General features: G+C 42.0%; 2 protein-coding genes across 7 annotated transcripts in view; one reads left to right on the top strand and one right to left on the bottom strand.

The window, feature by feature from the left end:
- Window positions 1–8,038, top strand: part of E2F5 (E2F transcription factor 5) — a 27,449-nt gene extending 19,411 nt beyond the window's left edge. The window contains exons 5-9 of the mRNA XM_073330661.1: window positions 2,373–2,437; window positions 3,913–4,180; window positions 4,857–5,057; window positions 5,516–5,560; window positions 7,279–8,038. Of these exons, the coding sequence (XP_073186762.1) occupies window positions 2,373–2,437; window positions 3,913–4,180; window positions 4,857–5,057; window positions 5,516–5,560; window positions 7,279–7,388 (689 nt within the window). The 3' untranslated portion in view covers window positions 7,389–8,038. The remainder of the gene's footprint in view (window positions 1–2,372; window positions 2,438–3,912; window positions 4,181–4,856; window positions 5,058–5,515; window positions 5,561–7,278) is intronic.
- On the bottom strand, window positions 6,312–13,589 carry RBIS (ribosomal biogenesis factor). 6 transcript variants are annotated; one of them, XR_012157147.1, is made up of 4 exons: window positions 11,864–11,980; window positions 9,101–9,217; window positions 8,036–8,178; window positions 6,312–7,685 (listed from the first exon to the last, which is right to left on the bottom strand). XR_012157147.1 is itself a non-coding variant. In XM_073330669.1 (4 exons), exons 2-4 carry the CDS (start codon window positions 11,975–11,977, stop codon window positions 8,110–8,112), a joined length of 300 nt encoding a protein of 99 aa, XP_073186770.1. In that variant the 5' UTR covers window positions 11,978–11,980; window positions 13,566–13,589; the 3' UTR covers window positions 6,312–8,109. The 6 variants fall into 6 exon arrangements, 5 of the variants coding, with proteins under 5 accessions (XP_073186770.1, XP_073186768.1, XP_073186772.1 ...); XM_073330669.1 differs by adding an exon at window positions 13,566–13,589 and having other exon boundaries at window positions 6,312–8,178; XM_073330667.1 differs by adding an exon at window positions 12,617–12,996 and having other exon boundaries at window positions 6,312–8,178.

Below are 13,589 nucleotides of genomic sequence, written 5' to 3'. Positions count from 1 at the left end.
TGCACATTGGAAAACATAATCCCAACTATACATACAAAATGATAGGATGTAAATTAGCTGTTACCACACAAGAAAAAGATCTTGGAGTCACTGTGGGTAGTTCTCTGAAAACCTCCACTCAATGTGCAGTGGCAGTCAATAAAAGCTGACTGAATATTAGGAAAGGGATAGAAAATCCATGGTATTCCCACACTGTGAATATTGTGTGCAGTTCTGGTTGCCCTATCTCTAAAAAAGATATATTAGAATTGGAAAAAATACAGAGAAGGACAACAAAAACGATTAAGGGTATGGAACGGCTTCCATAGGAAGAGAGATTAAAAAGTCTGGGACTGTTCATCTTAGAAAAGCGACAGCTAAGGGGGTGATGTGATAGAGGGCCATAAAATCATGAATGGTGTGGAAAAAGTGAAGAAAAGTGTTGCTTACTCCTTCACGTAACACAAGAATTAGAAGTCTCCCAATGAAATTAATAGACAGCATGTTTGAAAGAAACATAAGGAAGTACTTCTTTACACCATGCACAAACAACCTCTGGAACTCATTGCCAGGGAATGTTGTGAAGGCAAAAATTATAACTGGGTTAAAAAAAGAATTAGGTAAATTCATGTAGGATAGGTCCCTCAATTTGTTATTAGTCAAGATGATTAGAGACGCAACCCCATGCTCTGGGTGTCCCTATGCCTCAGACTGCCAGAAGCTGGGACTGGACGACAGGGGATGAAGCACTCAATAATTGCGCTGTTCTGTTCATTTCCTCAAGCATCTGGTGCCAGCCACTGTTGGAAGACAATTTAGTGGGCTAGATGGACCACTGGTCTGACCCAGCATGGCCATTCTTATGTTTTCATGCATTAACCATCAGACTTGAAAGAAAGCTGTTTGCTGTTTGAAACCTCTAGAAATGGGATCTTTTCAAATACCTCTCACCCCAGCCCCTCGCCAAAAACACATATCCTACAATACAAAATGGCTATTTAATGAAGATCTAGAACCAGGGATTCCATATTCCTGCTATTGAGCAAAGTTCTTACAACATGAGGATCGTTATTTGTATTTATTATTTTGTTACATAAACCTCACTGTAACATTAGATCCCTGTTTTTTTCCCATGGTTACTTTGAATTTAGAAAATGTTTGCAAGTGTAATCATGTTTGTAAGAAATGGAACTTACAATACATAGCTACTTGATACTTTGAAACTACATACTTTGACAGAAGCAACATGAGCTATTAGGTGTCTTTTCCATCTGCAGTTATGGAAGGGGGGCTTGGTTGCCCCCGGGGCATTGTTTTTCCTAATGCAGGCTCTGCAGGACCTGTCCAAGTTCTGAGGTAGGAGATGCGGGGGGCAGGGCAGGACATGTTGGTCTGACCCACCAGAGGTTCCCCAGAAAAGACAACTCAGGCCCAGGCTTCCATATATTTTCTGGGGACAGCTGCAGCCAGGTGGAATCCCTGACAGTACAGTTCCAGTGGAGCCATGCTACTGGGGATAGGGGAAGCCAAGAGCTGGGGAATAAGCACATAACATCTGCACAGATGGCTCCACTCTTTTCATGGACTCCTCCTATTCCATGCAATTTGGGGGTGGTGAAAAACTGGGACCTCTCACCCACTGGAGAATGTGGGAGACTCTCTGCAAAGATCTCTAGCAGAGATTTCCCTCCCAGGTTCCCCTCCTGGTTTTTCCACAAGAGGGGACAATGTGGTCCAAAGTTTAGAAAACAATTCTAGGTTACATAAAATGCCTTTTTATTTTTTTAACTTCTCTAGTTTTGCCTGAGGAAGAACTTCAAGATAATGTTCTCTGTTACCATGTACTTCTATGTACTATAGAGTTTAACCCAAAAATGAAAAAAGGTTATTACAAGAGTTCACTAATTATAAAATATGGAAACACTTAGCACTTCTCTCACTGTAAACCTCATTCTATCTCGCAATATACTGTGAGAGGAAAGAAGAATTATCCTAATTTCATAGGTGGGAAACTGAGGCACAGAGAAGTGAAGTGACTTTCCCCTGGTATTTCAAAGAGTCAGTAAGCTACAGAAAGAACAGTGGTGTCCAAGTGCACTGTGCAAGTTGTACATTGTAAATTGTACATCTACAGAGGCTGGAGTTCTGGGGACATTTAAAGCTAAGTCCTTGGATATCATGGTTATGAATACAAAGATGGACAGCTTTTCTTCAAGCTTTGCTCTCATTCATGTTATAATTTGTTCCTGAAGAACACCAAATTGTGCACGATTTGTATCAAACTAATGCTGAAGTGGCATTAGAGAAGAACTGTATTCCATTTGAGTGTACACAACCCAAGAATGTGTAAAATTACATATGGTTAACATTTTCTTAAATTACTACTTCACCAGGAGACACACTTCTAGCAATTCAAGCACCTTGTGGTACACAATTAGAAGTACCTATACCTGAAATGGTATGTACAAACTGTTTGCTTACATATGTGTGGTGAGGGAGGGGGTAAGGATGCCTGTGTTGCAGCTAGCAAGGTTTGTCTCTTCGTCTGTGTGGGAGGAAAAAATTAGGATTCACCTAATTGGATGTGGACTGATATTGGGTAAACAGCATTTTTGCACATCTTGGCAGAGTAAAAGTGATTGGACCTTTCAGTTAAAACAAGATACTTTCGGTTTTCCACTTCCTTCTCTCTTCTGCTTGCAAAAGCCCAATAGCTGCTGTTTCCCTCCAGGCAAAAAGCAGTGGTGCTTCCTTCAGAGTCTGTCAATGGTGGTCTTTCAGTGGCAAGCTCCTCTCTTCCCAACCCCTGCTGGGCCAGGGAATTTGGAAACCCAAATCAGATCCACATAGAACAACAGAGGAAGCGGTAGAAAAACAGATAGAGGATCAGAGAATAGAGAGAGCAAACTTGCTTTGACAAAGAACAATGGATTAAGACAATCTATTTGGCTTCATGTTTTTTACCTTCTGCTGTCTTTAATTTCTGTGATACAATGCTTTTCAGTTTTTCATGCTGCCTACATAGGTGGGGAAAGAGTGGCAAACATTTTTTGTGCAGTAGTAGGAGGATAGTGATTCCATTTGATGCGTTTCATATTTTAATTTGAGCAAGGAATGAGTAAAAAGCACCATAACTAAACAATGAGGTTATAAAAAATGCCACAAGGTGAACTGCAATGCTAATCTAGTGAGACTGTCCTTTGAACTGGTGGACACAGATAATTTGTATTAGAGTTGTCTCCATGACTGAAATATCTCACCTGTTCCCAAAATAGAAAGATAATGACTTAATCCCATTAACTAGCCAATGGTAGCAGCACTGCACATGCCAGATTGAATCACAAGAACTAGCTCTTTAACATGAAGGCTTTATGTTGACTATTCTGCAGGGAAATTGTCCCCATTAACACTAATTTTCCTGTGTTCACTGAATCACAGGGATTTGGCTATGGTGGGACAGTTAGTTCTAATCAAGACAATTTTGCAGATGAGAAAATTATTTTAAAGAGGCTATGTCCCAGTGGTCAGTTTTTAGTGGGAATCCTGCTGTGATTCACAGCTAAGCTTGTATTCAATTACATGAGCATGGCACAGAATTCTGTACTTGAGTGCCATGTGTCAGTTGTTAATTATGTGAGAATGTAGAAGGGTTGTAATCTTATCGGTTATGGGGTGGGTTGGTTTTAAATCTTTTTCTGTGATATGTGAGGTTAGTTAACTTTGCATAGAACTGTCTTAATGTGGTCTTATGACTAGAAAATTGTATGTCACCTTGCTATAGCACCTTGAGAATTTTATTCTTAAATAAAAGTTTTCTACTTAGGCAATTATGCATTTCCATTACTTTCTATGGCAATTGCTGCATGCAGTTACTTGGCTTAATTGTCAGTCACAAAGAATTGTAACTGTTGTTTCAATGTGCCACCTTTAAAGGGACAAAACGGACAAAAGAAATACCAGATCAGTCTAAAGAGTAGTTCAGGACCTATCCATGTGCTGCTTATTAATAAAGAATCAAGTTCCTCCACACCTGTGGTGTTTCCAGTTCCTCCACCTGATGACCTTACACAGCCCCCATCTCAACCTGCAACTCCACTGACTCCCCCAAAACCTACTGCATCTACTGAGAATCCATCAGAGCAGCATGACATTAACCAGGAGCAGCATTTACCACATACCCCAGTTACAGATACACCATCAGGTGGGTCCCTGGTTTGTTCCCCCTACCCCCAAAGAGATTTGTTTAGAGATCGGGTAGAGAAAGGGAATCAACTGTTAGCATAATGTAGCAGCTGCCAGCCTGAGACCTGACCCCAATGGAGTTACTATCAGCTGGCTGGAGGTTGCAGGGGGAGGTCACTATCCTCTTCCTGTTCTATGTTCAGACTTCTGTTGAAATGGATTGTTCCACTTGCAATTTATCATCCTATACCAGAAACACCTCAGAAGTGATCCAGGAACTAGCCCACAACAGGGCTCTGGGCTGTTCCTCAAGGTGATTGCATGTGCTGTCTGAAAAAGGCTTCAAACCTCTACTGGAATGTAAAGCTTGAACATTTAACATTTACCTTTGACAAGCTTGTACTAGGACAGTCCCTGCTGTTGTTGCAAAAGGCAGTTGTATGTGAAAAGCAGGCTCAGCAAGGGAGATTACCTGAACTTGTTTTTATCACTAATAGATAATCAAATGCTGTTTAGCAACATACTACATTGTGAACCAAATCTCTGAAGGGCCTTGAGACCTGTGCCTGGTTTTTGAAAGGAGATGACATCTCAAATACTGGCCATGTTCTACCAGTAGGACTTAGCCAGATACAGGTGTGTGCGTATAGTTTACCATACCAAACTTTGTAATATGTACTTTTCTGCCATTGTAGACAACAGTATGCAAGAGAACAATACAACTCCAGCAACTCCTTATTCTAGCCTTCCGGACTCCTTGCTGTATACGAGCCTTGCAACAGATACAACACAAACTACTGCTAGCTCAAATGACTATCAGGCCTTGCTTCCCTTGGATGTTAATTGTATTCTCAAGCCAAACTCATTTGATATAGCAAAGATGGATGAGCCCACAGGTAGGCAGACTTTCTTTAGTTTAACCCTTCCTGACAAAGCTAAAAGCAGATTTCCCAGGGGAGAAGAGGCCAGCAGTTTGTCTTGTCTGCAGCCTTTCCCTTCTCCCTCCTGCAGCTCTTTTCTTTTCACCATTTTGGCTGTGGTTTCTGTCTGGTTTGGGGTAAAGTGCATCCCGCATAAAGATGCTCCATTCTGGTATACTGGTTACATTCCCTTTGTAGTTATAAGTGTTTGTGCAACCTAAGAATAGCACCAGAAACTGTCCAGAAGGAAAAGTTAAGGGGTTTTATTATTTTTAGCCCAGTAGGATACTGGTCTGGTTGACTATCTCTACTGCTCTTGCAAGCATTAAATTATAAATGTAGCAGCCTAGCAGCTAACACTCTCCATTTCAATAGCTGTTTAATGCATAGAGCCTGGGTTGACTTTCACAAACAAGTGCTTTTGTGTTTAACAGGAACTATTAGTAGTGATATCATTGACGAATTGATGTCTTCAGATGGTAAGCATTTAGCATTCCTATCTTTTTTTTAATAAGCAGAGTTATATTTTAAGAATGTGATTCATTCAAAGAAACATAGGACTGGAAGGGATCTCCTGAGTCATTGAGTCTAGTCTTCTGCTATTGCAGGCAAATGTCATTCATATCTGAATTCACCATTTCCCTAGATGTTTGTTCAAATCTGATTCCAAACTTCATTACAAATATCTGATATTAAAACAGCTGCCACACAGGCCCCAGCTTCCTCATTTCCCCAGCGGTGCTTGACACCTGCTCTGCCCCCACTCCACCCCTTCCTGTAAGTCCTCTTCCCTGAACGTGCCCTGCCCCCCAGTGTCTCCTGCATGCTGCTGAACAGCTGATCCCCAGCGGGTGGGAGGAGCTGATTGGCAGAGCTGAAGGTGGGCAGGGGGTGCTGGGGTGGGGGTGGAGCTGATTGGCAGGGCTGTCAGTGGGTGCTGATCACCTACTATTTTTTTTTCCACGTGTGCTCCAGCCCCGGGGCACCCATGGAGTCAGCGCCTATGAGCTGCCAGCACCATTTTAACCATGACCTATTTCACTCCCACTTCTTTCCTGCTGCAGCTCCCCCTTTACACCCTTATTCGAGTTTCTATCACTAACCTGTTTTCCCTTCCAAACTGACCGTCACTGTCAAGGTATTAAGGCCCAAATCCTGCGAGCACTTACGTGTGTGAGTAATATTATACATGTATAATACCTTTAGATTCAGTGATATTACTCATTTGCATTAAATGATGCCAGTGTTCAATTTTTTGCAGGCTCAGGGCCTAATTGAATATCCAGTTGGTGAGAGAGAGAATGACTCAGTGGTCAGGGTATTAGCCTGGAGACACCTGGGTTTAATTTCCTGCTCTGCTGCAGGCTTCCTGTGTGAGTTTGGGCAAGTCACCTAGGGCTTGTCTACACTTACCGGAGGATTGATGCTGCAGCGATCGATGCATGGGTGGTCAATAATCGACCGCTGATCGCTCTCCTGTCAACTCCTGTACTCCACTGGATCAAGAAGAGTAAGGAGAGTTGATGGGAGAATGTCTCCAGTCGACCTCATGTAGTGTGGACCACGCAGTAAGTAGATCAAAGCTACATCAACTTGAGTTATGCTATTAACATAACTCAAATTGTGTAGCTTAGATGGACTTCCATGCATAGAGTAGACATGGCCTCAGTCTCTTCATGCCTTATTTTCCAGTCTGTAAAGGGGGATAATAGCATGCCCCTACCTCACAGGAAAAATACATTTGAAGATGGTGAGGCACACAGCTACTACAATAATGGAGGCTATATAATACAAGAGATCCACTGCTAGGTACGAAACACAAAGGCTGCTTAAGTGTTGCTTTGCTGCAGCAGAGGAGACTAATCTCTGTTACACTGCACTGGCTTTGCTGCAGGTAAGATGGCAAAGGAAATTCATTTAAAGCATAGTTAATAAATTGCGTCTGTGCATTTAAATTATTTTAAACCTTATTTTGGTGGAGTTGCACCAGGATCCCCAATGCACAGTCCAGTGCTTGCAGATAACTACTGCCAAAGCAAAGCAAGTTGTAACATTTTGGACTACTGAAACTGGACATCAAAGTTTTTATTTATCTTCTGCTGGAAATGATTTGAAATTTATAGGATGTTGCAAGGCAGAATTTCAAATAATAGATTTCTGTGATTCTATGATTAACAAAACTGTTCTTGTTTTACAGTTTTTCCTCTCTTACGACTCTCTCCTACTCCTGGAGATGACTACAACTTTAACCTGGATGATAATGAAGGAGTCTGTGATCTTTTTGATGTGCAGATACTAAATTATTAGATTCAGTGGCAACCAGACTGTCATATCTACCTCTAACTTTATAACATTCTAGACTTCTTCATAACCTAAGTATTTTAAAGAATGAATGTATAACCTCTTAGTTCACTGACTCTGGGAGTGTATTTCCTTTTGCTTCCTTACCTACTTCACAAAACACCTTAAATTCAAAACCATAAGAAAGGGCTCTTATCAAAGTGTTCTCTGGTATTTTTTTACAAGTTACATTAATGTAACTCAGCTTTGAGATCCCAAGTTCTCCTCTTCTCCCCTCCCATTTTTCTTGCAGTCTTCTGGTCACTTAAAAAAAAAAAAAAGAGAAAGAAAGACCCAGGCTTGTCACTTAGCAGAATTTTCTTTCTGAAGCTTTACTGCCAAGAAGCTTTCTGTATGTTTTTAACCTTTCACTACAATTTTTAAAAAACGTTCACTGCCAAATTTTGAAGTGAAGGACATTAAATGGGTTATGTTAAATTGTTTCAGTGAACCAATTTTGTGAAGTGCCTTCTGTTTTAGCACTTTAAGTTTCTCACATTTTAACTTCTGACATTCCACTTTCCTAGATTATAGGAAAAGTCTGTTTGTAGTTTGTATTAAAGTGTGCCAATGCTTGTATATTAACAAGATTTTTTTAATAAAACTGTACAAACCGAGTATTCAGTATCTGCCATCCACTGATTTGCCAGTAAATTTTGCTTTTGAAACTCGGATATTTTATTATGCGTTACAACTGAGATAATAAGCTTGCAGCTGCATCCACATCAGCTGGTTCACCTTCCAGGTGCTTGGAAACCTGAAAATTGAAAAGGAAAAAAAAAATTTACATAAAATAGGAAGCTGAGGTTGTATAAAAAGCATCATTGATGGAAGATATAAAGCTAACAAATACTTGCTGTCTGAAAGATTGATTAGCTTGGTGTACTGGACTGCAAGACATCCTACATTTCTTATACCTTATTCACTTTATGGGAATATGTGATTTGGTAGACTAGATGGACCAGTGGTCAATACTTAATGCTTCAGAGGAAGGCCAAAACAATCCGTGCCCATACCATATATGGCCAAAATGGAGATAAGCTTGAATGCTCTAGTCAACAAAATCTAAAATTGTGAAGGAGATTATTACTGCACAGAGACTAACACACTGTCTAACTTGTTCCAGGGAGATGGCTTGAATTATTACTAGAGCTCCAGAAAGAGAGAATATTTTGATGAGGAAGCTGCAACTGGAGCAGAGGTTGGGCTGATGTTTTTACAAAAAAAAAAAGTTAATATTTTCCTATTGACACTGTCATCAAATGGTTCAGCCAGGAGATCCAGGATGTCTTGCAAAAGCAACCACCTTTATTTTCTATGCCTATTCGTGTTAAGGGTTAACTCGATGAATCAAGGTTTCCAGTTGAAAATCTATTTTATTAATTTTTAAAGCTCACCAGTAAAAGAATCAACTAAAACATCCAGATATTAAATGAAAAATCTATTCTGGCAACAATTTCCTCTCTTCTGACTAAGAAGGGAGTTTGCCCCCTCAGAAGAACTGCTAAGGTTGCTTGCAGACTTGACACCTCTTCATGATGGGGTCACAACTATTTTTTTTCTTCAGTCAAGACCTAAAAACTTATTAAAATTAAACCTTAACTTTGGAATCATTCTAACCTGAGGTTGCTGCTACCCTCCCAACCAAAGATGCATTAAATAGGACTCAAAATTATTACCCGCTGCCTCTTTTGAGATTTTGATGAAATGCCTTTTGATAGTTGTTTGACTTCTTTCTGTACTTCAGTAAATGCTTTATTTACTGTTCTAACTTTTTCATCGTTCACAATGTTTATCTTTAGAGGAGAAAAAAATGCACAAGTTAGTCAAAGGCAGAAAGAGATCTTAATATGATGCTAAGACTTATTCATAGCCTATTTATTATATATATTTATAATGGTTCTACCTTTTAAAAATTGCTTGGAGTGGGGCACATTCTTTAAATTATATTTTAATTGTACTACTGTTGAATGTGTAAATATTAAAGATAGTGAATTTTTAATAGAACTTTCATATAAATGGGTCACTAGCAAAGAAATCTAATGAATAGGTCAAAGCTAACTTGTTTATATTGGGGATAAAAGGGGAAGAAAGATTTCCTTCTGGAAATGGAACACATAACAGAAAAATAGTTCAGACAAACTAGCCCACCTTCAGTTTATTTTAGCCAATATGAAGAGGCACCCAGTCCAGACAGGTTCCTTATTTCTATCAGCAGGTACCTGTAATTTGTAGTTGCTCATCTCATCTTAACTTGATCTAATGGGCCACTTTTCTGTAACAGCATTCTCAAATCTATTTTACTATTATATACAAAATACTATATAAAATGGAGATTTGGCTCCACCTATAGATATTCCTGAGTAGAAACTCACTGCTATTGTTTCTCACTGAAAGTTATCTTTGTATCTGAATAACATCCTCAGGTGCCAGTGACACAAAACATTTTCCCTTTGAGTCACTGTTTATTTCCATAGCTTTGGTAACATTCCAACTTTCTACTGAATGATTTGTTTTCTTTTGTCTATAACTTTCAGCAGGAAAGTTAAGAGGTCTTTCCTTAAACACCCTCCTCAGAAAAAAAAATGTGATTACAATTGGCTTAGCTATACGTTTTCCAACAGTTGGAAAATACTTACTGGAAAAATTTCTTTGTTACTTTATTAGATTCTTAACAGTTTAATTCTGTGGCAGATTATGCAGTTCAGGACTGACACAAGTTTTGGGAAAACAAAGCCAAGTAATGTGGTAGCTAACAAGTCTAGTGCATCACCTGAACAGTACAGTTTTGTCTAATTTTAGAATGAAAGCTCATTAAACCAGGGATTACATCTTAAGTCTTGTTCATTGCCATGTTCCCCAGTAATCAATAGCATGCTGCAAAACCACTTTCAGAATAACCATCTCCAAGATAAAGCCGTATGAAAGCCTTGTATTGGGGATATATAGAACAGTTTTGTGGACTAGCCTTCAAGCTTTCAGCACTCATTAAGGTAATACCATTACATTTAGAAATCATACCCCCACCTAGAAACTTCTTGTACTTACCAATGAAACAAGTAACAGCAAGAATTGGTTTTAAAAAAAGGGTTCTCAAAAAATCTTTCTGCAAAAATTTTCATTTACCTAGATCCAATTTTCTTGTTTTGAAATAAATTTCCAACCAGCTCTAGTAACAAAGATTACAGTAACCGAGATTATTTCTGTCAGGTTTTCTGTTTAACAGTGCTTGGTATGTAATCAGTTTTACTGTTTACCCAGTAACTCTTCTGTCTTTTGGTTTTTCTAGGTCTTGCAGCAATAAAGGCCAGGGTTTTTTTAGTTTTGTTTCTTTAAAGAAAAAATGGCAAAACCACAAAAATGGGCAGTAAGACTTAGAGGCAAAGGGTAGTCCCCAAAGTTCTTAAAAAACCAACAATCCACCCTAGATTTCAAGTTGACTGTTCTAGTGTAAATGTCTACTTCTTGTGATATTTTCTTGTTTGTTGCAAGCAGCTTTGTCAATGGAGTTCCTATCAACCAGTATTGATTCAGAATATCCACATATAATCTTGGCTTCTTCTATTCTAGCCTGATTGATGAATCAGGAAAGGGATAGTGTTTGCTTTTAGTCATCTCTCTCCATGCTCATTAATGTTTTACACAGTGGGGCAACTGAAGGCTTTTTGCCTCTGCTCTGTGGGTGATGGCCCTAGACATTCACTGTTCATTTTGGTCAATTTCACAGTCCTATGATTTTAAAAATCATAAGTTTCATTATTTCAGCTATTTAAATCTGAAATTTCATGGTGGTGTAATTGTAGAGGTCCTGACCCAACAAGGAGTTGTGTGTGCAGGGAGTATGTTGCAAGGTTATTGTAGGGAGTTAGCAGTACTGCTATGCTTGCTTCTGCACTGCTGCTGGCAGTGGCGCTGCCTTCAGAGCTGGGCAGCTGGAGAGCAGTGGGTGCTAGCCAGGAGCCCAGCTGTGATGGCGAAGTCACTGCCAACAGCAGCGCAGAAGTAAGGATGGCACGGTATGGTATTGCCACCCTTACTTCTGCGCTGCTGCCTGCAGAGCTGGGCCCTCAGTCAGTAGCTGCCACTCTCTGGCCACCCAGCTCTGAAGGCAGCGCATAAGTAAGGGTGACAATACTGTGACATCCTTAAAATAACCTTGAGATTCCCCTGCAACTCCCTTTTGGGTCAGGATCCCCAATTTGAGAAATGCTGATTTTGCCCATGAAATCTGTATAATATAGGGTAAAAGCACACAAAAGACCAGATTTCACAGTCCATGATGCATTTTTTTGTGGCTGTGAATTTGGTAAAGCCCTACCCAGGGTATAGGTCGGGTTGGTTTTTTTGTTTTGTTTTGACTAAACTATGCTTGGTAGAAATTTCTAAAAGAACATATGAAGAAAAATATGTTTACACAGGTTGATTACTGGGGCCACACTAACCTTCTTCAGACTTGTTGTGACAGGTTTAGCTTTATTCTTGGCCTTCAGGGATTTGGTGTTGGCCAGGTGGAACACGCTCTTCGGCTTTGACCCTTTGGCTTTGTTCTTGCCCATGGCCTAGAAGGGGGTAAGACAACGAAATTCACCTTGTAAGTATGTGGCGGTATGGGCCGGAGCACGTGCCAGCTTTTTCACCGGTAAAATCGGTTTCTGGGCCTGCTACCCCAGGGAGTAAGAGCACGGGCGGGGGTTTGTTTACAATTGAATCAGGCCGGCCCTCAGGAGGCTTGCCCCAGAGACCGGGCAGCTCAGACTAAAGGAGGCGGCGGGTCCCTGCGCCGATCGGCCGGGTGCGGTCTGGCGGCAGCTGGGCGGCGCTGCGAGCCCGGCTGCCATCCCGCTGGGCCCAGCCCCCTGCAGGTCCTGCCCGCCCGTAACTCTCGGGAAACGGCGGCGGAGGCTTCGTTCCCCCGCCCGCCGACGCGAGTAACAGGCGGGGTCGAGCCGGAATCCCCCCCCCCCTCCATCCCCCTCGCAGCTAGATGCGCTGCCGGGCGCGGAGCAAACCCTCGCCTTCAGCCAGAGCCGGGCTGCCTCATGGCAGCCCCCCGCTTCCTCAGTAAGACCAACCGGCCCCGCCGCCCGCCCTGGCCTACGGACACGCGCTCCCCCCGCTCCGGGCCGAGCCCCAGCCGGCGCACGAGGGGCTCCCGGCCCCGCGCCCGGGCGCGTGCCCACCCCCAGCGCACTCACCGCAGCGGCGGCCGCTGGCTCTCACAGGGGGCGGCTTCGCGAGCGCCCCTGCGTCATCACAGGCGCGCTCCCGCGAATTTCCCCCGCCCCGGAGGCGGGAAACCCCGATCCTGAGTTTAGTGTAGACTCCAAAGCCTGTGTCTTGGCTGAGTATGGCAGGCTGCTGGTTCCTAATCTCTGCAACCTCTGGGATTTGGTTAGCCCCTGGCTCTGCCTGTGGCTAGAGTTGTTACTTTTTGAATGGGATTGTCACCCATCAAGTTAGCATATATGGCTGTCCCTACCGCTATGATCATTGTCATGAGCGAGCCCTGGCCTGACCCGCCCATGAGAAGGGCTGCATGCCTATGCTGACCATGAAGCTGTGCTCTGCAGTGTGTGAGCTAATCTTCCTCCTGCCAAGGCCTGGTCTTGGTGTCAGCAGCACCCCGTCCCGCTTATCTCCACTAGCAAAGAGCCCTTCCCTCTCTGTTCTGTGGCTCTGCACTGTCATGGCCAGTGGGGGGAAGGGAGCCTTCTACCCCCTGCAGACTGAACCCAGCCATCCTTTTTAGGTGACAGATCTGAGGAACTGTCCAAGATTGAGGTATTGTTAGAGGAGGTATTGGAACAAATTGATAAACAGTAATAAGTCACCAGGACCAGATGGTATTCACCCAAGAGTTCTGAAGGAACTCAGAAATGAAATAGCAGAACTACTAACTGTCCTCTGTAACCTATCATTTAAATCAGCTTCTGTGCCAGATGACTGGAGGATAGTGAATGTGATGCCAATTTTTAAAAAGGGCTCCAGAGGTGATCCTGGCAATTACAGGCCTGTAAGCCTGACTTCAGTACCAGGCAAACTGGTTGAAACTATAATGAAGAACAATATTGTCAGACATATAGATGAACAGAATTTGTTGAGGAAGAGTCAACATGGTTTTAGTAAAGGGAAATCATGCCTCACCAATCAACTAGAATTCGTTGAGGG

Source organism: Lepidochelys kempii, chromosome 2 (assembly GCF_965140265.1).
Source record: "Lepidochelys kempii isolate rLepKem1 chromosome 2, rLepKem1.hap2, whole genome shotgun sequence".
In the NCBI taxonomy this organism is placed as follows: Eukaryota; Metazoa; Chordata; order Testudines; family Cheloniidae; genus Lepidochelys; species Lepidochelys kempii.
This window is presented reverse-complemented; position numbering and strand designations above follow the sequence as displayed.

What these genes read in the sequence shown, in the direction of transcription:
- RBIS (XM_073330669.1), bottom strand. Translation starts at nt 11,977, where the DNA reads ATGGGCAAGAACAAAGCCAAAGGGTCAAAGCCGAAGAGCGTGTTCCAC. An exon ending in TCACAACAAGTCTGAAGAAG is followed by an intron (nt 9,218 to 11,863) that starts GTTAGTGTGGCC and finishes TCTCCTCTAAAG; the next exon opens with ATAAACATTGTGAACGATGA. An exon ending in AATCTCAAAAGAGGCAGCGG is followed by an intron (nt 8,179 to 9,100) that starts GTAATAATTTTG and finishes TTCAATTTTCAG; the next exon opens with GTTTCCAAGCACCTGGAAGG.